Source organism: Neoarius graeffei, chromosome 8 (assembly GCF_027579695.1).
Source record: "Neoarius graeffei isolate fNeoGra1 chromosome 8, fNeoGra1.pri, whole genome shotgun sequence".
NCBI classification, from domain to species: domain Eukaryota; kingdom Metazoa; phylum Chordata; class Actinopteri; order Siluriformes; family Ariidae; genus Neoarius; species Neoarius graeffei.
The window spans coordinates 10,976,215-10,998,981 of record NC_083576.1 but is presented as its reverse complement, the minus strand read 5'-3'; the positions used below and the strand labels follow the sequence as shown (position 1 = coordinate 10,998,981).

The 22,767-nt window shown below is 43.1% G+C and overlaps 1 protein-coding gene across 1 annotated transcript in view; it reads right to left on the bottom strand.

The window, feature by feature from the left end:
- rxfp1 (relaxin family peptide receptor 1) overlaps positions 1 to 22,767 on the bottom strand; it is a 178,795-nt gene that overhangs the window by 77,361 nt on the left and 78,667 nt on the right. Inside the window, exons 5-6 of the mRNA XM_060927178.1 lie at positions 14,270 to 14,341; positions 4,133 to 4,204 (exon numbers count right to left, since the gene is read on the bottom strand). Of these exons, the coding sequence (XP_060783161.1) occupies positions 4,133 to 4,204; positions 14,270 to 14,341 (144 nt within the window). The remainder of the gene's footprint in view (positions 1 to 4,132; positions 4,205 to 14,269; positions 14,342 to 22,767) is intronic.

The following is a 22,767-nucleotide window of genomic DNA, read 5'->3' as shown; positions in this document are numbered from 1 at the left end:
GATGTATGATCATGCAGAGATGGCTGGTGAGTAGGAATTGAGACTGGCAGGTAAGAAAATTGGGGGGAAAATAGCAACAAATGATATGAATATATATTGAGGCACTGTGTAAAAGCAGAGCTCCTGATGAGTGTATGAGCAAAATATTTGCAAGGGCACAAAATCAACCTAAATAGAATCATTTAGCACCATGAATGAACCATCGAATTGTGTTGTGTATTTCATGTCAATAAATTGCTGTATTGTCTTGTCACAGTGAGATCAATAATGAGATATGCATCACAGTTACAAATACGTATTTATTCCTTTTTTTGACACCGCATGCTATGCGCCAGAAAGACCATGACGTTTATTATGGTGTGACTCTGCTGGGTGCCCGGTGGACAGCAGTGAACCAGCGCTTTCACTTTACATCATTACTGTATAGTTATGATCGAATATTATCAGACATACGTAAGAACTAATCGATATCTATCCACGGTAGGTTTAGATTATCTCAAATGAAGGAAAGATGCTCATAATTGCTATTGAACTATACAGTGATTATGTTTACAAGGGTGTGCAGAGTAAGAAATTGTTCTGGTAAAAGAGCATACAATGCAAAGATATGCTGCACGCTATTAAAAACAAAACAAAACAGTAGGATAAAAACCTTCAGGACAAGAGTGCTCTGAGAGCACAATATCCCCCACTGGCAACTAGGCCATAACTCTGGTAAAATGCGACTGAATTGAACGAAAGTGCAATATACGTATTACCGACATATAACAAAGAATCCTGTCAAGTTTTGTGAAATTCCTCCAAAAATTGTGAGAGGAGTTGATTTCAGAAGGTGAGTACCCTTCCCGGGATGGATGGACGTCGCCATGACATAATCCCCCTTTGGGCCTTTCGGCCAGTGGGGGATAAAAATTGTGAGGGAAGTTGATTTCAGAAAGCAAGCACACCTTGATGAACTTGCCAAAGTACAAACTTGTTAATAATCAAGGGCATAACTCTGGTAGAATTTGCCCAAATTAAACAAAATTTCAATATGCGTATAACTGTCATATTACAAAGCCTTTTGCCAAGTTTGGTGAAATTACTCCACAAATTGTGAGAGGAGTTGATTTCAGAAGAACGTACACCCTCATGAAATTGTCAAAGTACAAGTTATTTAATCAAGGGTCAAAACTCTGGTAAAAATTTCACAAAAGAAATTAAATCGCAATCTGCGTATTACCGTCATATAACAAAGCCTTTTACCAAGCTTCGAGAAATTCGTCCAAAAATTGTGAGATGAGTTGATGTCAGAAGGCAAGCACACCTTCATGAAATTGTAAAAGTACAAGGTTGTTAATCAAGGGCCACAACTCTGGTAAAATGCGACCGAACTGAATTTGTCTTTTGCCAAGTTTGGTGAAATTTCTCCAAAAATTGTGAGAGGAGTTGATTTCAGAAGGAAAACACACTCTCATGAAATTGTCAAAGTATAATTTTGTTAATCAAGGGCTGTAACTCTGGTAAAATGTGACCAAATTTAACGAAATTGCAATATGTGTATTACTGACATATAACAAAGAATCCTGCCAAGTTCCGTGAAATTCCTGCAAAAATTGTGAGAGGAGTTGATTTCAGAAGGTGAGCACTCTTCCTGGGATGGACGGAAGGACGGAAATCACCCCGACATAATCCCCATTTGGGCCTTTCAGCCAGCGGGGGATAAAAAACCCACTGGAAAACACACTCCTCGACTGAATGCAGCGTATGAGCTCCAAAGGTTAGCGGGGCGATCTTGATATTTCAGACTTGATACTGTACATTAAACAGTTGCCTGGTTACAACTGTCCAACAACTTAATAAACTAATAAAACTATTTTAACTCATTTTATATGAGACTGTTGTTAATATTTCCCGTAAAACGTGTTAGTTAATTATCCCAAGTTATTCTTTAAAAAAAAAATTAAAAATAAAGTGCTGGATAAAAACCCATCTATGTTATGTAAATAAAGATACAAATATCGTTGTCTGATGGTCAGGTGTTTATGAGATACGCTGCCTTGCAGTTACGGCTGGGTTCCCTGTGGTGGTACACGTATGTCGGATGTTCATATGGATGCAAAAGCCATCAAAAATCAGATCGATGCGTTATTATATTCTGTTAAGTATGGAGCTCTGCTACACAGGCTTCATACAACCTCGATTCCAAAAAAGTTGGGACAAAGTACAAATTGTAAATAAAAACGGAATGCAATAATTTACAAATCTCAAAAACTGATATTGTATTCACAACAGAACATAGACAACATATCAAATGTCAAAAGTGAGACATTTGGAAATTTCATGCCAAATATTGGCTCATTTGAAATTTCATGACAGCAACACATCTCAAAAAAGTTGGGACAGGGGCAATAAGAGGCTGGAAAAGTTAAAGGTACAAAAAAGGAACAGCTGGAGGACCAAATTGCAACTCATTAGGTCAATTGGCAATAGGTCATTAACATGACTGGGTATAAAAAGAGCATCTGGGAGTGGCAGCGGCTCTCAGAAGTAAAGATGGGAAGAGGATCACCAATCCCCCTAATTCTGCACCGACAGATAGTGGAGCAATATCAGAAAGGAGTTCGACAGTGTAAAATTGCAAAGAGTTTGAACATATCATCATCTACAGTGCATAATATCATCAAAAGATTCAGAGAATCTGGAAGAATCTCTGTGCGTAAGGGTTAAGGCTGGAAAACCATACTGGGTGCCCGTGATCTTCGGGCCCTTAGACCGCACTGCATCACATACAGGCATGCTTCTGTATTGGAAATCACAAAATGGGCCCAGGAATATTTCCAGAGAACATTATCTGTGAACACAATTCACCGTGCCATCCGCCGTTGCCAGCTAAAACTCTATAGTTCAAAGAAGAAGCCGTATCTAAACATGATCCAGAAGCGCAGACGTCTTCTCTGGGCCAAGGCTCATTTAAAATGGACTGTGGCAAAGTGGAAAACTGTTCTGTGGTCAGACGAATCAAAATTTGAAGTTCTTTATGGAAATCAGGGACGCCGTGTCATTCGGACTAAAGAGGAGAAGGACGACCCAAGTTGTTATCAGCACTCAGTTCAGAAGCCTGCATCTCTAAATGGTATGGGGTTGCATTAGTGCGTGTGGCATGGGCAGCTTACACATCTGGAAAGACACCATCAATGCTGAAAGGTATATCCAGGTTCTAGAGCAACATATGCTCCCATCCAGACGACGTCTCTTTCAGGGAAGACCTTGCATTTTCCAACAAGACAATGCCAAACCACATACTGCATCAATTACAGCATCATGGCTGCGTAGAAGAAGGGTCCGGGTACTGAACTGGCCAGCCTGCAGTCCAGAGCTTTCACCCATAGAAAGTATTTGGTGCATCATAAAACGGAAGATACAACAAAAAAGACCTAAGACAGTTGAGCAACTAGAATCCTACATTAGACAAGAATGGGTTAACATTCCTATCCCTAAACTTGAGCAACTTGTCTCCTCAGTCCCCAGGCGTTTACAGACTGTTGTAAAGAGAAAAGGGGATGTCTCACAGTGGTAAACATGGCCTTGTCCCAACTTTTTTGAGATCTGTTGTTGTCATGAAATTTAAAATCACCTAATTTTTCTCTTTAAATGATACATTTTCTCAGTTTAAGCATTTGATATGTCATCTATGTTCTATTCTGAATAAAATATGGAATTTTGAAACTTCCACATCATTGCATTCCGTTTTTATTTACAGTTTGTACTTTGTCCCAACTTTTTTGGAATCTGGGTTGTATGTGGGGAGCTCCTCAATCACCTCTCAGGTCTCAGGTAACATGTACAGGTAAGTTTTAAGATGAGATTTGAATTCCAAAATAGAAGAGGCTTGTCTTATAGAGGGTTCCTCAGAGTGTAAATAGCAAATGATGACAAAACATCCTTGAGTTGAAATTGAACCTTGGACCAACCAACAAGAGCCTTTTTTTGTAAGAAAAAAGGATCTTTTTGCAAGGATGTAAAGAAGAGTCTGACACAAAGATCTTCACTAATACATAAAAGCACTTTAAAATGATTTATTAATGCAGACACGGTGAACCATCACAGAGTAGAGGAAAAAGATTTGTTGGTTTTAAAACCGAGCACTCACAGCCGTGTTAAGTTGTAAAGGCCTCGGAACGCGTAGGGTTCGACCACTTTGATGCGATTGTGCTGTAGGTACCTGAAAAGTAATAATAGTTCAGAGATGTTAGGTGTTATCACAGATTATCACAGCAAAATCAGCAAATCTACAATTCTGAATTTACGTTCTATGATGGAGATGTTCAGTACTGTATAAAAGTCTTAGGCCTATATGTAAAGAAATGCTGTAGATGAAAAATGACTTAAAAATAATGAAATGAAATGTTTCAACATTTAAAAAGTACTATAAATGGTAATCAGTAAGCCATAATAAATGAAACAAAGTCAATATTTGGTCTCATCTCATTATCTCTAGCCGCTTTATCCTGTTCTACAGGGTCGCAGGCAAGCTGGAGCCTATCCCAGCTGACTACGGGCGAAAGGCGGGGTACACCCTGGACAAGTCGCCAGGTCATCACAGGGCTGACACATATGGCCCTTTTCCACTACCCTTTTTCAGCTCGCTTCAGCTCACTTCAGCCCGACACGGCTCGCGTTTCGACTACCTCAGAACAGCACGACTCAGCTTGCTTCAGCCCTACTTAGCACCCAAAACTCGCACGGTTTTGGAGTGGGGCTGAAGCGAGCCAAACCGAGCCGAGTGGGGCTAGGGGCGTGAGGAGACACTCCCCTGTGCACTGATTGGTGAGGAGGAGTATCCTCACACGCCCACACACACCCCGCGAGCACGCTGGGATCTGTAAACACCGTAAACCCGGAAGAAGAAGAATTACGAGAATTTCTAAAGCCTTATGCGCCTCGCCTCATCTATACGCTCTTGCCAGTATCTGTTGGCGTTGTCGGTGACAACAAGCCACAGCACCAAGACCAGCAACACTAACGACTCCATGTCCTCAATGTTTATTGTTTACTATCCGGGGCGTGAGACTACCACTTAAAAGATCACTGATGTCACTGTTTGCGCCGCCTAATGACATCACGTGACGTCCACCCACTTTCGCTAACTCCACCCAATGTGTCCACCCACTTCCAGCCAGCACGGTTCAGCGCGGTTGTAGTCGAAATGCAACTCCAACAGCCCCACTCAGCCCAACTCAGCACGGCACGGCTCAGCCCAACTCAGCCGCGTTGGTAGTGGAAAAGCGGCAATAGACACAGACAACCATTCACACTCACATTCACACCTACGGTCAATTTAGAGTCACCAGTTAACCTAACCTGCATGTCTTTGGACTGTGGGGGAAACCGGAGCACCCGGAGGAAACCCACGCGGACACGGGGAGAACATGCAAACTCCACACAGACAGGCCCTCGCCGGCCACGGGGCTCGAACCCGGACCTTCTTGCTGTGAGGCGACAGCGCTAACCACTACACCACCGTGCTGCCCTCCTTCATTATGTTTTCTTTTTTAATCTGAAAAGAAAGTACTCTCTTATGTAATATGCTGCTCAGGTACAAACTTTTTTTTTTCCTGTAACATTTAATTTTGTGCTGAAAAAAAACTTTTGGAACTCTAAAATGTTTTTGTAATGTTTTGACTTGATAATGTAGAAGCCATAAAGTAGAAATCTATAACAAAGTTTGTAAGAATAAAAAAACCCACAGGGTGCCTAAGACTTTTGCACAGTATTGTATAAGATGTAATATAAATTTTTTTTCAAAAAAAACCTGAAGTATTTGTGAAACATAGAATACGATCTGGTTCTTGTTTCTTTGAGGCTGTTTGTAACTACACAAGCAGAACATTTATAATGAGCTTAGTAATGGCATCTGTGCCCTATAGGGAGGAATTATTCTAGCTCTGAGCGTCTCATTAGAGAGAAAAAAACAGAATGTGCCTCATTTATCAACCTTTTAGAAGTTTTTAGTCGGGTGTAAATATTTTCATTGGCCAAACCAAGCAAAAAGGAAAAAAAATCACACCATATTTACAAAAGTATTGCTGATTTTCTCAATGTTTACATGTGTATATGACACATCTCAGTATCTCAGTGCAGGCTTGTAGTACTCGAGTCCGACTCGTGCCCTAATTTTAAGGACTCGTGACTTGACTTGGACTTGAGTACTGATGACTCGGAGTCGTGCATTAACTGCATTCGGACTCGTAAATTGGAGACGAGGACTTGAATTTTTTCTTTATTTTTTGTAACATGCCATAATAATTTGGCATAAGATATTTATATCTACATTCATTTTTATACTAATTTTGTGCAAGAGAATGCACATTCACGTGTTCATACGTCATGTTCAGGAACAAACTAACATTAATGGCGCTAAAATGCCTGGAGAGAACGCCGCTAGGATTGTCCGCTTTGCTTCAGACTTCCCGTGCGGTGGGAAAAAATGCACTGCTATGTGTTCCATATGTACAAGAACTATCGAGGAGACGACGGGGACAACCTTGAACTTCACTCATCATTTGGTAAGACTCCACCCAGAGAAGGAAGTGACACGCTATGTTCATTGGTCTGTTGATAGCGGGCGGGGCTTGCTGAGCGATGAACTAGCTAGTGTTAACCTTCTCTCATATTATTTGCCCTGTTGATAGTGGGCGGGGCTTGCTGAGCGATGAACAAGCTTTTTATCTGTAGCCTGTTAACTAAAATGGGGCAATCGAGCAGGAACGTTAGTCCGACACAGTAGCAGAGACACTTTCACATAAAGGCAGCAACAACCACCGTCAAATGGTGCGGTTGGAGTCTTGTTCTTGGACTTGACTCAAAATTTCTTTAATGACTTCAACTTGACTCAAACTTGAACACTGACTACAGTTACATGCACATCCAAATCGAGCTGCTGTCGGTAATCGAGCTGAAGGTCCCAGCAGGGTGCCAGAGAAATCCAATCCTACATGCACACAATGAAATCGGGCTATTGTGTGAGGTGCATTGTGCACCCGAGCCACAGGTGGCGCAACACGCCCCATTGTGTTGGTACACTTCCGGTTGCCGTCATGAAGAAGAGCTATTCAAGAGTGTAAACAAAGTTATCAGTTCCGTGTTCTCCATTGCGCGTTTTTCTCCCGTCCATGTATTTTAATATATTCAACTCCTTAAGCTGAATGAGCATGAACTCTGTCTCCTCATTGCTCCAGAAGTGCACGTTTCTGCTTGCCTGTGGCAGTGGGGGCGTGGTCAAGCGCCGGTCTGTGACAGGAGGGCGGAGCCAGGGAAGGTGAGTGGCAGAATCACTTCACCTGACGGTAATTAACCTGTGTTTGTGTGTCTTCCTAGTAACCGCGCCCTATTTAAGGAGGCAGAGGGAGAGAAGAGGGGAGCGCTCATCCCGGGACTAGAACACAGCGCACGCGTGCGCGTGTGTGTGTGTGTGTTTTTTTTTCTCTCAAGAATAAAAGTAGGCTGTTAAACTGAAAAGTCTGACAATAAAAAGCCTATTAGTACCAGAAGCTTTGTCCTGCCGTCCTCTGTGCTCCACCCACACTTCAGAGAGCTCTACATCGCCATTTTCTCTTCTTCGTTTGTTCCTCCTGACCTCTTCTGCTGCTCGCTACTACTGTTGTCATGCCGACCGAGGCTGTTGTGTTTCCCGCTTGTGGTCTCGTCACTCGTCACTTCCGGAAGTAGCTCGACAACTAGCTCGATAGGGTATACATGCACAAAGTAGCTCGGCAGAAATCGCATAAACTAGGTCGTGTAGGTCGATTCCGAGAAATCAAGTTCGGTTCAATTTCAGCCGAATTAAGGTGTATACATGGCATTTTGAACTTCGATATCAGTCGAGCAACGGCAGAAATTCGATTCTCTCTATGTGCATGTAAACGTAGTGACTGGGGACTCGAGACAGGACTCGGACTTGAGGTTTAGTGACTCGACTACAACACTGCTGCTTATAGACTGTTTAAGTTCGTATTACACCACACACACATGCACACACTGATTACTGATTACTTTTGACATGGCAATCTTTTTCCTGAAAGTTGATGGTGAAACTGCTGGGCGCAGCCATGTTGGATTTTGGTTGAAAGTCGATGACGTGCCACCCCTGTGATGTGTTAGACTCTAGCTCGCTTTCTATTGGTCGACACCGGCCAAAATCGATACCAGAGGTCGGGAATGATCATGACCCCTGGTGGGCCTTTTTGCAGTAATTTCGGTCAGACCGGAAGCCGGACGGAGACAGCGGAAGTTCTAGTCATGTTCAATAGATGTCTATCTTTCTATGGAAAACAATAAAAATATTGGATTCTGGAGGATAGAGAAAAAAAGAGAAGGTTCAGGGATGTTAATCATATTGTTTTGAAGAAGTCGCATTTGATTAGAAACATGTAATACATAGCGCTTTTGAGTGCCATCCTCTGAAAAGTAACATGTGGAACTGTGCTGCCACCTTTTGCCTTGTTGTGCCATCACATGCAATAAGGGGCGTTTGTATGCCAATTAGGCGAATTGTACAGAAGAGAATACAGTCAGAGAGGACAGATTTAATACTTTAAAAGGAATCTATGTAGATTGTTATTATCCTTAATGATCTTTAGTTGGGTTTGAATGATTCAGTACAATGGCCAACAAAGCACCTACAATCAACAGTTCTGGTCGTGCCATTGCTCAGTTGTTAAAATTGATTTGAGTAGTTTACGCCATCTCACTATGCAAATAATGCAATTCAATTTCAAAATAAATAAAAAATACTGGAGCAAAAGGTTATTTTTAAACTCTGAGCAATTGATAGATATTTTGCGCACAATAATTGCTCCTGAAGGTGCTTTACTTTACTTTCTCAAGATGGAGGTATATTGCTGGAAGCGGCCAAATAAGGCTGGCGGAGGAAAAATTTTTTTTTGAAAATGTAAAACAGCTGTAACGTCTGTTCTATTTAACCTAGGGGGAAAATAAAACCAGTTTTGAATTCAAAACATCATACTCTTTCTTTTGATATGCCACACTCCTTGATCACAACTAGATTTAAAAATGGCCTGTCATTGCTACTACAACACTGTCTCAGTGACATACTTTGTTTTGTTCTAACAAAAAAAAAAAGTAATATGACCTGGGTGGCTGTTGACATGAAAGTTTATACTATTTCAACAGTCACACACATATATATATATATACACACACACACACCTTACATCAATAACTGTAGTAACTCCGTGGCGGCGGCAGAGGGGGGACGGGGGGTGACCGCCCCCCGCAAAATATTATGTTGGGGGGGCTGTGTCCCTCCAAGTTACGATGGGAGTCCTTTGACTATTTACACGGAAGAAAAGGAGAGAGTAGTGTGACTAAACAGCCCACTGCACACCTTTGTTTTCCCCTATTAAATTCCGCTGCTTCCCTTCATCCTGGTGCCCCGGCGGCATCCCTTTGTACTGTAGGTTGGTAGCACCCATTCGCACCAAAACTGATGCAACTTAGCCTGGCCCTGATGTCACTGATTGCCTCCGCTTTCCAGGATTTTCCTGATTTGGCTTATGCAGAACTGCAAAACCCATCACTTTTAGTAGGCAAGCTGATTTATGAATATTCTGTGGACTAATTAACCTGTTGCTGTGGCAACTGTCTAGACATGTCTGGTCTCCTTGGGTACTCGCGCCAAAGTGGGGACCCTGTGACAGCAAGGCTATGACAGTGTCGCTACATTTGTATCTGACTGATAACTCATGTCCTGTCCGGATGGCTGGATAGCATTCATGAGGTGTACAAGCGGTTTTGGGAGCCCAAAAACATGATGCTGCTCTAGATCTACACAAATTCGCTTGCTGCCCAACCACTCACTGAAAAACAGTCTGAAGAGGAGCTTCAGACAAATATCCATTGCAAATTTTTTGAGCTTGACAAAGGCACCCAAGTTGATTGATGATAACGAGGTAAGTTTTCAGGATACATTTTTTTAACATCCCAAGTCAAATTTCGCAAACCAAGAAATGAATGACTGTTTACTCACATTGAAGACGAAAGGAAAGACAGTTATTCGTGCTCTTGCTTTATACAACCCCGATTCCAAAAAAGTTGGGACAAAGTACAAATTGTAAATAAAAACGGAATGCAATAATTTACAAATCTCAAAAACTGATATTGTATTCACAATAGAACATAGACAACATATCAAATGTCGAAAGTGAGACATTTTGAAATTTCATGCCAAATATTGGCTCATTTGAAATTTCATGACAGCAACACATCTCAAAAAAGTTGGAACAGGGGCAATAAGAGGCTGGAAAAGTTAAAGGTACAAAAAAGGAACAGCTGGAGGACCAAATTGCAACTCATTAGGTCAATTGGCAATAGGTCATTAACATGACTGGGTATAAAAAGAGCATCTTGGAGTGGCAGCAGCTCTCAGAAGTAAAGATGGGAAGAGGATCACCAATCCCCCTAATTCTGCACTGACAAATAGTGGAGCAATATCAGAAAGGAGTTCGACAGTGTAAAATTACAAAGACTTTGAACATATCATCATCTGCAGTGCATAATATCATCAAAAGATTCAGAGAATCTGGAAGAATCTCTGTGCGTAAGGGTCAAGGCCGGAAAACCATACTGGGTGCCCGTGATCTTCGGGCCCTTAGACGGCACTGCATCACATACAGGCATGCTTCTGTATTGGAAATCACAAAATGGGCTCAGGAATATTTCCAGAGAACATTATCTGTGAACACAATTCATCGTGCCATCCGCCATTGCCAGCTAAAACTCTATAGTTCAAAGAAGAAGCCGTATCTAAACATGATCCAGAAGCGCAGACATCTTCTCTGGGCCAAGGCTCATTTAAAATGGACTGTGGCAAAGTGGAAAACTGTTCTGTGGTTAGACGAATCAAAATTTGAAGTTCTTTATGGAAATCAGGGACGCCGTGTCATTCGGACTAAAGAGGAGAAGGACGACCCAAGTTGTTATCAGCGCTCAGTTCAGAAGCCTGCGTCTCTGATGGTATGGGGTTGCATTAGTGCGTGTGGCATGGGCAGCTTACACATCTTGAAAGACACCATCAATGCTGAAAGGTATATCCAGGTTCTAGAGCAACATATGCTCCCATCCAGACGACGTCTCTTTCAGGGAAGACCTTGCATTTTCCAACATGACAATGCCAAACCACATACTGCATCAATTACAGCATCATGGCTGCGTAGAAGAAGGGTCCGGGTACTGAACTGGTCAGCCTGCAGTCCAGATCTTTCACCCATAGAAAACATTTGGCGCATCATAAAACAGAAGATAGGACAAAAAAGACCTAAGACAGTTGAGCAACTAGAATCCTACATTAGACAAGAATGGGTTAACATTCCTATCCCTAAACTTGAGCAACTTGTCTCCTCAGTCCCCAGACGTTTACAGACTGTTGTAAAGAGAAAAGGGGATGTCTCACAGTGGTAAACATGGCCTTGTCCCAACTTTTTTGAGATGCGTTGTTGTCATGAAATTTAAAATCACCTAATTTTTCTCTTTAAATGATACATTTTCTCAGTTTAAACATTTGATATGTCATCTATGTTCTATTCTGAATAAAATATGGAATTTTGAAACTTCCACATTATTGCATTCCGTTTTTATTTATAATTTGTACTTTGTCCCAACTTTTTTGGAATCGGGGTTGCACCACGTAGCTGAGCAGGTATATAAATCTATTAGCTCTTTAATTCAACAAGGACATTGGGAACAATTTTCTCTGTTTCTAGCTGATCCATGAGAAAACTAAGGGAAACTGGACACTATTACATGTATATAAAGATATCGTGGACACCATGGATTTGACCCCTACTGCTGCTGCCTTCTCATCTTTCAATGACGAGAATGCGCGACTTTGGTTCCTTCAATTACGCAAGGTACATTTGAACATTACATGTGAGTAAATGCACATACAAACACAGTAGAAAGTACCAAACCCATGGTAAGAGGGTGTTATTCTCTCAATGATACTAAGTAGATGTAATTATATTATAGTATCATTGGTTCTGTTTCATATAGAAAAAAATACATGGATGAAATGTACTCTAATAGAGACATTAAACATAGCTTTACTCCACTAAAATTTGCCTCTCAAAATGCGGGAAATAGCGTTTTAGAGGGTTAAAAATTCCAAAATTTCCCAGGGTGCATGCTCCCGGACCCCCCTAGATTTGGCGCGCCTTTGGTGTGCGACACGTCGCCCCCCCCAAACATCCAAAACTTCCTGCTGCTGCCTCTGTAACTACGGTTTGCAAATTATTTTTCTATTATTAAGCTTTTTAGTAAATTTTCTTTCTCATATTACAACCCCGATTCCAAAAAAGTTGGGACAAAGTACAAATTGTAAATAAAAACAGAATGCAATGATGTGGAAGTTTCAAAATTCCATATTTTATTCAGAATAGAACATAGATGACAAATCAAATGTTTAAACTGAGAAAATGTATCATTTAAAGAGAAAAATTAGGTGATTTTAAATTTCATGACAACAACACATCTCAAAAAAGTTGGGACAAGGCCATGTTTACCACTGTGAGACATCCCCTTTTCTCTTTACAACAGTCTGTAAACGTCTGGGGACTGAGGAGACAAGTTGCTCAAGTTTAGGGATAGGAATGTTAACCCATTCTTGTCTAATGTAGGATTCTAGTTGCTCAACTGTCTTAGGTCTTTTTTGTCGTATCTTCCGTTTTATGATGCGCCAAATGTTTTCTATGGGTGAAAGATCTGGACTGCAGGCTGGCCAGTTCAGTACCCGGACCCTTCTTCTACGCAACCATGATGCTGTAATTGATGCAGTATGTGGTTTGGCATTGTCATGTTGGAAAATGCAAGGTCTTCCCTGAAAGAGACGTCATATGGATGGGAGCATATGTTGCTCTAGAACCTGGATATACCTTTCAGCATTGATGGTGTCTTTCCAGATGAGTAAGCTGCCCATGCCACACACACTAATGCAACCCCATACCATCAGAGATGCAGGCTTCTGAACTGAGCGCTGATAACAACTTGGGTCGTCCTTCTCCTCTTTAGTCCGAATGACACGGCGTCCCTGATTTCCATAAAGAACTTCAAATTTTGATTCGTCTGACCACAGAACAGTTTTCCACTTTGCCACAGTCCATTTTAAATGAGCCTTGGCCCAGAGAAGACGTCTGCGCTTCTGGATCGTGTTTTGATACGGCTTCTTCTTTGAACTATAGAGTTTTAGCTGGCAACGGCGGATGGCACGGTGAATTGTGTTCACAGATAATGTTCTCTGGAAATATTCCTGAGCCCATTTTGTGATTTCCAGTACAGAAGCATGCCTGTATGTGATGCAGTGCCATCTAAGGGCCCGAAGATCACGGGCACCCAGTATGGTTTTCCGGCCTTGACCCTTACGCACAGAGATTCTTCCAGATTCTCTGAATCTTTTGATGATATTATGCTCTGTAGATGATGATATGTTCAAACTCTTTGCAATTTTACACTGTCAAACTCCTTTCTGATATTGCTCCATTATTTGTTGGGGCAGAATTAGGGGGATTGGTGATCCTCTTCCCATCTTTACTTCTGAGAGCTGCTGCCACTCCAAGATGCTCTTTTTATACCCAGTCATGTTAATGACCTATTGCCAATTGACCTAATGAGTTGCAGTTTGGTCCTCCAGCTGTTCCTTTTTTGTACCTTTAACTTCTCCAGCCTCTTATTGCCCCTGTCCCAACTTTTTTGAGATGTGTTGCTGTCATGAAATTTCAAATGAGCCAATATTTGGCATGAAATTTCAAAATGTCTCATTTTCGACATTTGATATGTTGTCTATGTTCTATTGTGAATACAATATCAGTTTTTGAGATTTGTAAATTATTGCATTCCCTTTTTATTTACAATTTGTACTTTTTCCCAACTTTTTTGGAATCGGGGTTGTATATCTTGTGTGCAAATAAAGTTGAATCGAATCTGAGATAGCGGAAAATACACCAAAACCTACAAAGTTTGAAAATGACACAAAAGAGGTCCACAAAGTGTGGGCACATTTCCCAGTAATGCAGCTCAGCCATTGCAGTGCATCACCGACCATAGACCCATATTAATTAATCCTCCTTTCAGAGGTCGCCATTACTTTTATCCCAATTGAATGGTGAATCTTATTTGTCTTACTTTTTTTTAGCTGCTTTCTTTTAAGTCCTTAATATGAAGTAATGTGATAAAATTGAGGTGCAGTGAGATCAGAGAGGAAAATACAGGTCCTTACAGCTTCTGAAGGTTTTGGTACTTAATGAACATGTCAGTGTTCAGCTTCTTCAACCGGTTCCTCTGCAAAGACCTGGGGCGAGAGAGAGAGAGAGAGAGAGAGAGAGATCCAAGAGTGCAGGATGAAACACTCCTGCAGTTAGCCTGTACATCTTTCCTTCTCAACTTATACAACTAAACCATGAAATCAGTATTTTTCTCATTTCACCTTTCTAACTTGGAGACTGTTGTATTTGAGTAATCCAGATGTGAAAAATGAGTCAATTTCAGTGAAAATGGTCAAATCTCAGCACTGGAATGAGCTATCTAAAACCAGTTATACTCTCTGTATCTGAATTTGTCAACACTGAAAAAAAATTTCAATTGAGGTGCTTGATTTTTAATTGTCAATTTCTGAACTCGGGCCACGGTACTCTCAACACGTCATAAATCGAGGCTCTTACACGGTTGTGCGAAGATATGAAGTTTATCTTCGAGTGATGAGCATATATTTCACAAGCGAGCGAAGCAAACGAGTGATATATTTTCAACACGAGAAGATAAACTACATATCTTCGCACCACCTTGTAATGTTCTTTATATTATATGGACACATCCATAAAAACAAGAACACCAAGTTAATGAAAAGAATTTTAGTTTTGAACCAGTTTCGACAATGCGTGTCTAGTCAGCGGGAAAACAACTGGGAGTGACATCATCGGCGTGAAATATCGGGAATCATTATACATACAGGACACTTTTTCGATGGAGCAAAAACATGTGTTCTATTCCCTTCTAGCGGGTTTCATTAATTTGGTTTGATAGCATGCAATATTGTTAGCATATCGCTTATCCTATGTGTATTACATCACTCTACCCAGTGGAGAATGAGCGTTGAATATGGTTTACGATATTGCATGGTTGTCACAACAACATGACGTCACATGTCAGAGATGTAAAATTTCCATGCGAGCGAGTGACTGTGACAATTTGTAAACGAACATGGCCGCCAGGTTTGCTTCGTTAAATATGGAAGATTTTGAGAGAATTTTGAAAGAGAAAGATGCGTTGAACACCCGAAAGGAATGTGTATGTATAATAATAATAATAATAATAATAATAATAATAATAGGGGCGGCACGGTGGTGTAGTGGTTAGCGCTGTCGCCTCACAGCAAGAAGGTCCGGGTTTGAGCCCCGTGGCCGGCGAGGGCCTTTCTGTGTGGAGTTTGCATGTTCTCCCCGTGTCCGCGTGGGTTTCCTCCAGGTGCTCCGGTTTCCCCCACAGTCCAAAGACATGCAGGTTAGGTTAACTGGTGACTCTAAATTGACCGTAGGTGTGAATGTGAGTGTGAATGGTTGTCTGTGTCTATGTGTCAGCCCTGTGATGATCTGGCGACTTGTCCAGGGTGTACCCCGCCTTTCGCCCATAGTCAGCTGGGATAGGCTCCAGCTTGCCTGCGACCCTGTAGAAGGATAAAGCGGCTAGAGATAATGAGATGAGATGAGATAATAATAATAATATTGGCTGGCTTTTTCATGGTATATCAGATATATTCCATTCAGCAACTCGTCTTCGACTTGTTCAATATCATGCTAGCTGAATGGAATACGCGTATATCTGATATACCACAAAAAAAAGCCAGCCAATATTATTTAAATATGTCACTCAGATCCGTGATGTATTTCATATGAAAAATGCAAGTTTTTCAACACGAGAAGATAAACTTCATATCTTCGATCCAAAGTGTGATTTTCTTTGTTATATAGACACATTCACAAACAAAAAGTACCCAAATTTATCAAAACAAATTTATCATTGATTTCCTCACGAGTGACATATAGAGATTTCTGTCATGGTTTTGGTTCTCCATGTCCCGGATGGAGCTCATATGAAAAATACGAGTGGCATATTTCCCAGTAAAACACTCATGTCCATATAATATATAAATGCTTTAAATGCATCATGGTACTGTACATGGTCTTTTTATTTTTTGCCCTGAAAGGTTCATGTCTCGCACTGCATGAAAGTAAAAACCTTCCACTTGAGGGACTTTTTTTTTTTTTCTCCACAGGATCCAAGACTCAACCTTTCTGGCAAGCTTTCTTGTAGTGAAGTGAAAGAACAGTCACCTTGTCCTGCCTTGAACCCAGGTCTACAGGGTGCCAAACCTGCACCCTGACCACAACACCAGAGAGCCAGGCTCACATTATATATCTCATCTCATCTCTAGCCGCTTTATCCTGTTCTACAGGGTCACGGGCAAGCTGGAGCCTATCCCAGCTGACTACGGGCGAAAGGCGGGGTACACCCTGGACAAGTCTCCAGGCCATCACAGGGCTGACACATAGACACAGACAACCATTCACACTCACATTCACACCTACAGTCAATTTAGAGTCACCAGTTAACCTAACCTGCATGTCTTTGGACTGTGGGGGAAACCGGAGCACCCAGAGGAAACCCACGCGGACACGGGGAGAACATGCAAACTCCACACAGAAAGGCCCTTGCCGGCCACGGGGCTCGAACCCGGACCTTCTTGCTGTGAGGTGACAGCGCTAACCACTACACCACCGTGCCGCCCCGCATTATATATCCACCTGAATAATGTCTTTGTACTCAGTTACCTCCCTACTCTATACACTGAAATAAAACTACTTTGGATTGCAAGGAGGTTAGACTTCAGCAGCTTTTACCATTCAAATCTTTGTATCTTTTTCTTTCAGATTCATCTATCAGAGAAGTATACGGGAAGCTGACGGCATCAAATATCTGTCTGAATAGCCTGTAGTGCGCCATCACCTGACACATTATGCTGGAGAATCATAGGTGCTAAAGAATGCGACAGGACTTGCTTGAAATCCTTGAAGACGTTTCACCTCTCATCCAAAAGGCTTCTTCAGTTCTGTCTGACTAGTGGGAAGTTCCAGGTATTTATCCTCTAGTGGACCAAAAGCAACCCTAAGGGGAGTTGTTGAGGTCGCATGGGTCGTTGACCCTCTCAGCCATCCTGTAGATTGTTAGGGTCACTGGAGGCTGGGTGTGAACAGCCTAGAGGGTCGTTAGGGTGATCTGTGGGTCGTTGGCTCTCTGCCATCATGCAAGTCATTGAAGTCAGCTGAGGCTACATCCACACGACAACGGCAACGAGATGTTATTTAAAAATATATCGCGTCCAAATGGGCAACGATCAGTAAAATATCAGGTCCATATGGCAACGCAACGCTTGCTGAAAATGATGCAATACACATGCCACACAACTAGGGGCGCTGTAAGACGCTCCCTTCGGAGACACCAGAACAATAGAAGAAGTAAGGACGAATGCGCATAAACTATTATGCGCGAGACTTCATATTAGCCACAAAGTCAGGAAAATCTGTTCGTAAAATTACATTATAATGACCAAATACAATGAAAAGTATTTTTCCAGTCTCACCTGTGAAAGGTAATCCCATTTGATCTCGTTTGGACGGCAAACCTGTTGGTACAGTTAAACGCAGCTAATCTTTATTCTCTGCTTTGACCTATCCAATATGGCGGCGAGGATGACGTATGATTCTACGCGGAAGGCGGCGTCTTTAATGGTCCGGAATAAATTGAATGCTATACGTTGATGAATTAACTTGTTGTTTCTCACCTGTGAAAGGTAATCCCATGTGATCTCGTTTGGACGGTAAACCTGTTGGTACAGTTAAACGCAGCACATGAATCTTTATTCTCCGCTTTGACCTATCCAATATGGCGGCGAGGATGACGTATGATTCTACGCGGAAGGCGGCGTCTTTAATGGTCCAGAATAAATTGAATGCTACACGTTGATGGATTAATTTGCTCTTCTACGCCCTTTTTGAGGAATGTATTGTAGGATTTAAACCAACATCTGAAGAGGTGAGATCGCTCCTTTTTTTCCCCTATTTTTGCTGGCGGGATTGACTCTGCCCTAAGGGCAGAGTCTCTCTCTCTCTCTCTCTCTCTCACTCACTTTGCACCATTACACAATAAATATTCACAGTGAAAATATTTTGTAAGCGCGTTTCATGAACCAAGTTATAGGATTTGTTGACAACTCGCATCGAGTTCGTTACACTTCTACCCGGCGTGAAGCACTGACAGTCATGTGGTTGTGACGTCATCATAAACAAATCCGTTCTACTCATCCAGACGACTTCACAACGGCAACGTTGCCAGATCTTTCCACTCTGGAACCCGTTCTCAAAAAGATTGCGTTTTGGGCACCCAAAACGCCGGTGCCGTGTGGACGCCAGGCCTAAACGATAAGCAATTGTATCGGAGTCACCTGAATCCGTTGCCGTGTGGACAGGGCCTAAGTCTTGGTGTGGATGTGTATTCAGTTTTCTGGGAAGTGTGCCAAGGACTGCATTGTAGGTGGCTGATAAGTGGTGTCTCAGACCACCTCCTCTGTTCAGCGATGGTCGTTCCAGGTTGACAAAGGTGGCTTCTTTTACTCCTCTTTCAAACCACTGGTCTTGTCTGGCTAAAATGCTTACATTGCAGTCCTGAAATGAGTGTCCTTTGTTATTGAGATGAAGATAGACTGCAGAGTCCTGGCCTGAGGAACTGGCTCTCCCTGTGTTGAGCCATGTGCCTGTGAAGCGGTGCTTCATTTCCCCAATGTACAGGTCCGTGCATTCCTCACTGCATTGAATTGCGTACACTACATTGTCCTGTTTGTGTCTGGGTATTCTGTCCTTAGGTGGACCAATTTCTGCCTCAGAGTGTTAAGGGGCGGTCACACAGCACTCCGCGTCTATATCACGTACAAAAAGATACAAAAATCTGGTGGACGTGGTCGTAAGTGCTAATTTTTGGTCAATTTTGGCTTTGCCGTGCTTTGTACGGGGTATGGCCGTCGGCGGCTGTTTCACTGCTGCAGCACTGCCTAAGCACAGCTAACCAAGTCCAGTCACGCACCCAGATGTTCCGTACCACCCTCCTCCTCCTTCTTCTTCTTCTCTCAGCAAGGATATGTTGAGCCTGTATCAGTTGGTTCTGTTGGTGCTGGAGCATTAAGATGAGGACATCACAGCGTTGAGGGTTCATGTTCACCCCTTGACATCTAGACTGCAAGTGCCGAGGTCTCAGAAAATTACGGTATTTATACATGCCGCAAATCAGAAGTGATGCAGAAGTGATTAGACAGTGATCAATCGAATTTAGAACTTGTTTGAGACGTCGTTTAACGGGCTTAGACAGTGCTATGTACGCGGAAAAATCCATTTCTCAGTGATAAGCCGCTAAACACACGCTATATCCCGTGATACCAACGCATAACACCCGTCCGATGACCGTGCTCTGCCCGTGATAGACCGCCAAACTTTCGCGTCTTACCACGTCTCTCCAAGTTTTAATAATGGCCGGGACACTGATTATCACGTGTTTTTCACGTGTGTTGCACGTCTTTACCACGTGTGCCGGCCGTGGTTGTCCGCGGTCTAAAGTTTTGAGCAGTCCAAAACTTTTTACCGCGTCCGACGCCGTTCCGATTTTCCCCTGCGTCCTGTCACGTCTGTATATCGACTGTAACACGTCTTAACTTCGACATCAACACGAACAACATCGTCTGCTTCACGGGAGAGCACTTTTTGATGGGTTTTGGCCGTGATAAAGCCGTAAAGCGCTGTGTGACCGGGCCTTTACTGGGTCTGAAGTGTACAGAGATGTTGTGTTTGTAGAAGATCCTCATGAGTTTCTCAGATAGTCCAGGAATGGAGGGAATTACAAGGTTCTTGCATTTGTTGCTGTTTTCTTTCTTGTCCATTATGTTTCTTTTCCTGGTCTTGACGAAAGCCCAGTTGGGATACCTGCACTTCTGAAGTGCTTTCTTGATGTGTTTTTGCTCCTTCTCTTTTCCCTCTACCATTGTAGGAATGTTATGAGCCCTGTGCTGTAAGGTCCTAACGACCCCCAATTTGTGTTCCAGTGGGTGGTGAGATTCAGGTGGGGTTTACATTAGACCGTATCAGCGGATCATCAGATTAACGTTTTTAAAACGATTAGCGTGCACACAGCAACGCCAATACACGATTCGCGTGCACACAGCAACACCAATACACGGATACGCTCGGCTCCGCAGGCATCCTGCGCTCCAAATCACTCCGCCCTGAACAGCGAGTGCCCTCTGGAGGGTGCGCACTCCGGCCCTGCGCAGCTCACAGAGCACGCGAGTGAAGCGCACGAGCAGTGATTCGGGACTGAGCCGCTGTGTGTGTGATCCCAGTGCATATCGGGCATGCGCGTCACTTACCACTTGCAAGTGGAAGGATGGCAAGCCTAAAGACAATCATAACTACACAATGGGCAGTATTTGCATCAGTATTTGCAGTATTTTCATACTTTTATACTCTTTAATGAAAGGTGATACAAGGCGGAAGTCTGCGCCGTTTTTCAGCAGTCGTGTCACATGACCAATGCCAGCGACTCAGGAAGGTGGATGTCACAGTGACGTTGTCCAATGACGACGCCAGCTAGAGCTCAGCACAGCGTATCCGCGTATCCTCAATGTTTACACAGCACCGGACCAGACACGATCTGGATTGAATACATGGACCCTGGCGGATTACCGTTTCCCGGCGTTTCCATGTAAACGGACAGTGCATCCGCGAAGAAAACGAGACAGATACGGTCTAATGTAAACTTGGCCTCAAACAGTAGGTACTGGTCTGTGTGTGAAACGTCTTCAAGAATTTCAAGCAAGTCCAGTTGTCTTCTTTAGTGCCTATGGTTTACTATGACCTGAATGACTGAGAACCTTCACAGACACATACTGGAGAACCCGCTTGTTCAGACCCATCACCCTCATCCAGTTCATTTTCAGCTCACTGATAAAGGGAATGAGGACAGCTATCCGACTTCACACACAAAGTCTCCGTTTGCTTACAAGATCCATTGCACTTAACACATAATATGCTGTTGTTTTACACCAAAACGTGATCACAAACAATTTTCCTCAAAGGCTTGTGATTGTGCGGAGCAAAATGTCTGACAGTGAACAAGTAATCAGTTGAACACATCCCACACTGTGCATTTTCAAGTTTCAGTGGCACACTGATGAACAAAGCCAAACTGTCACAACAGGGAAAAAATTAGGCCTCAATTAAGTCATCAGGATTTTTCCGGAGTCAATAGTGCATGAAATCAAGTGAAGTAGATTTATTATCAGTCCATCAAACTGCTTATATACACTGCGTAACAAAATAATGCAGCACACAATGACACAGATGTAAAATGCAATAGATACACAGTAGTATACAGTAAGTATCACATCCATAATGAAATGAGAAACTAATATAAAAATAGTGTTTTATACCACAGCATCATTGAAGAAGAAGAAACCTTTATTTTTCACATGCACACTTCAAGCACAGTGAAATTCATCCTCTGCATTTAACCCATCTGAAGTAGTGAACACACGCACACACCCAGAGCAGCGGGCAGCCACACCAGAGCGCCCGGGGAGCAGTCAGGGGTTCGGTACCTTGCTCAAGGGCACCTCAGCCCAAGGCCACCCCACGTTAACCTAACCACATGTCTTTGGACTGTGGGGGAAACCGGAGCACCTGGAGGAAACCCATGCAGACACAAGGAGAACATACAAACTCCGCACAGAAAGGCCCTCGCCGGCTGCTGGGCTCAAACCCAGAACCTTCTTGCTGTGAGGCGACCATGCTAACCACTACACCACCGTGCCAAAGGTGTTGATAAATTTTCTATAACAGCATAGCTTGGAGGCGGCACGGTGGTGTAGTGGTTAGCGCTGTCGCCTCACAGCAAGAAGGTCCTGGGTTCGAGCCCTGGGGCCGGCGAGGGCCTTTCTGTGTGGAGTTTGCATGTTCTCCCCGTGTCCGCGTGGGTTTCCTCCGGGTGCTCCGGTTTCCCCCACAGTCCAAAGACATGCAGGTTAGGTTAACTGGTGACTCTAAATTGACCGTAGGTGTGAATGTGAGTGTGAATGGTTGTCTGTATCTATGTGTCAGCCCTGTGATGACCTGGCGACTTGTCCAGGGTGTACCCCGCCTTTCGCCCGTAGTCAGCTGGGATAGGCTCCAGCTTGCCTGCGACCCTGTAGAAGGATAATGAGCATAGCTTGGGCAATAGTTTTGACTGCAAATCACAAGTTTATGTTGTATTATGTTATATTATCTTATGTTATATTAAGATTGGGGCGGCACGGTGGTGTAGTGGTTAGCGCTGTCGCCTCACAGCAAGAAGGTCCTGGGTTCGAGCCCCGGGGCCGGCGAGGGCCTTTCTGTGTGGAGTTTGCATGTTCTCCCCGTGTCCGCGTGGGTTTCCTCCGGGTGCTCCGGTTTCCCCCACAGTCCAAAGACATGCAGGTTAGGTTAACTGGTGACTCTAAATTGACCGTAGGTGTGAATGTGAGTGTGAATGGTTGTCTGTGTCTATGTGTCAGCCCTGTGATGACCTGGCGACTTGTCCAGGGTGTACCCCGCCTTTCGCCCATAGTCATCTGGGATAGGCTCCAGCTTGCCTGCGACCCTG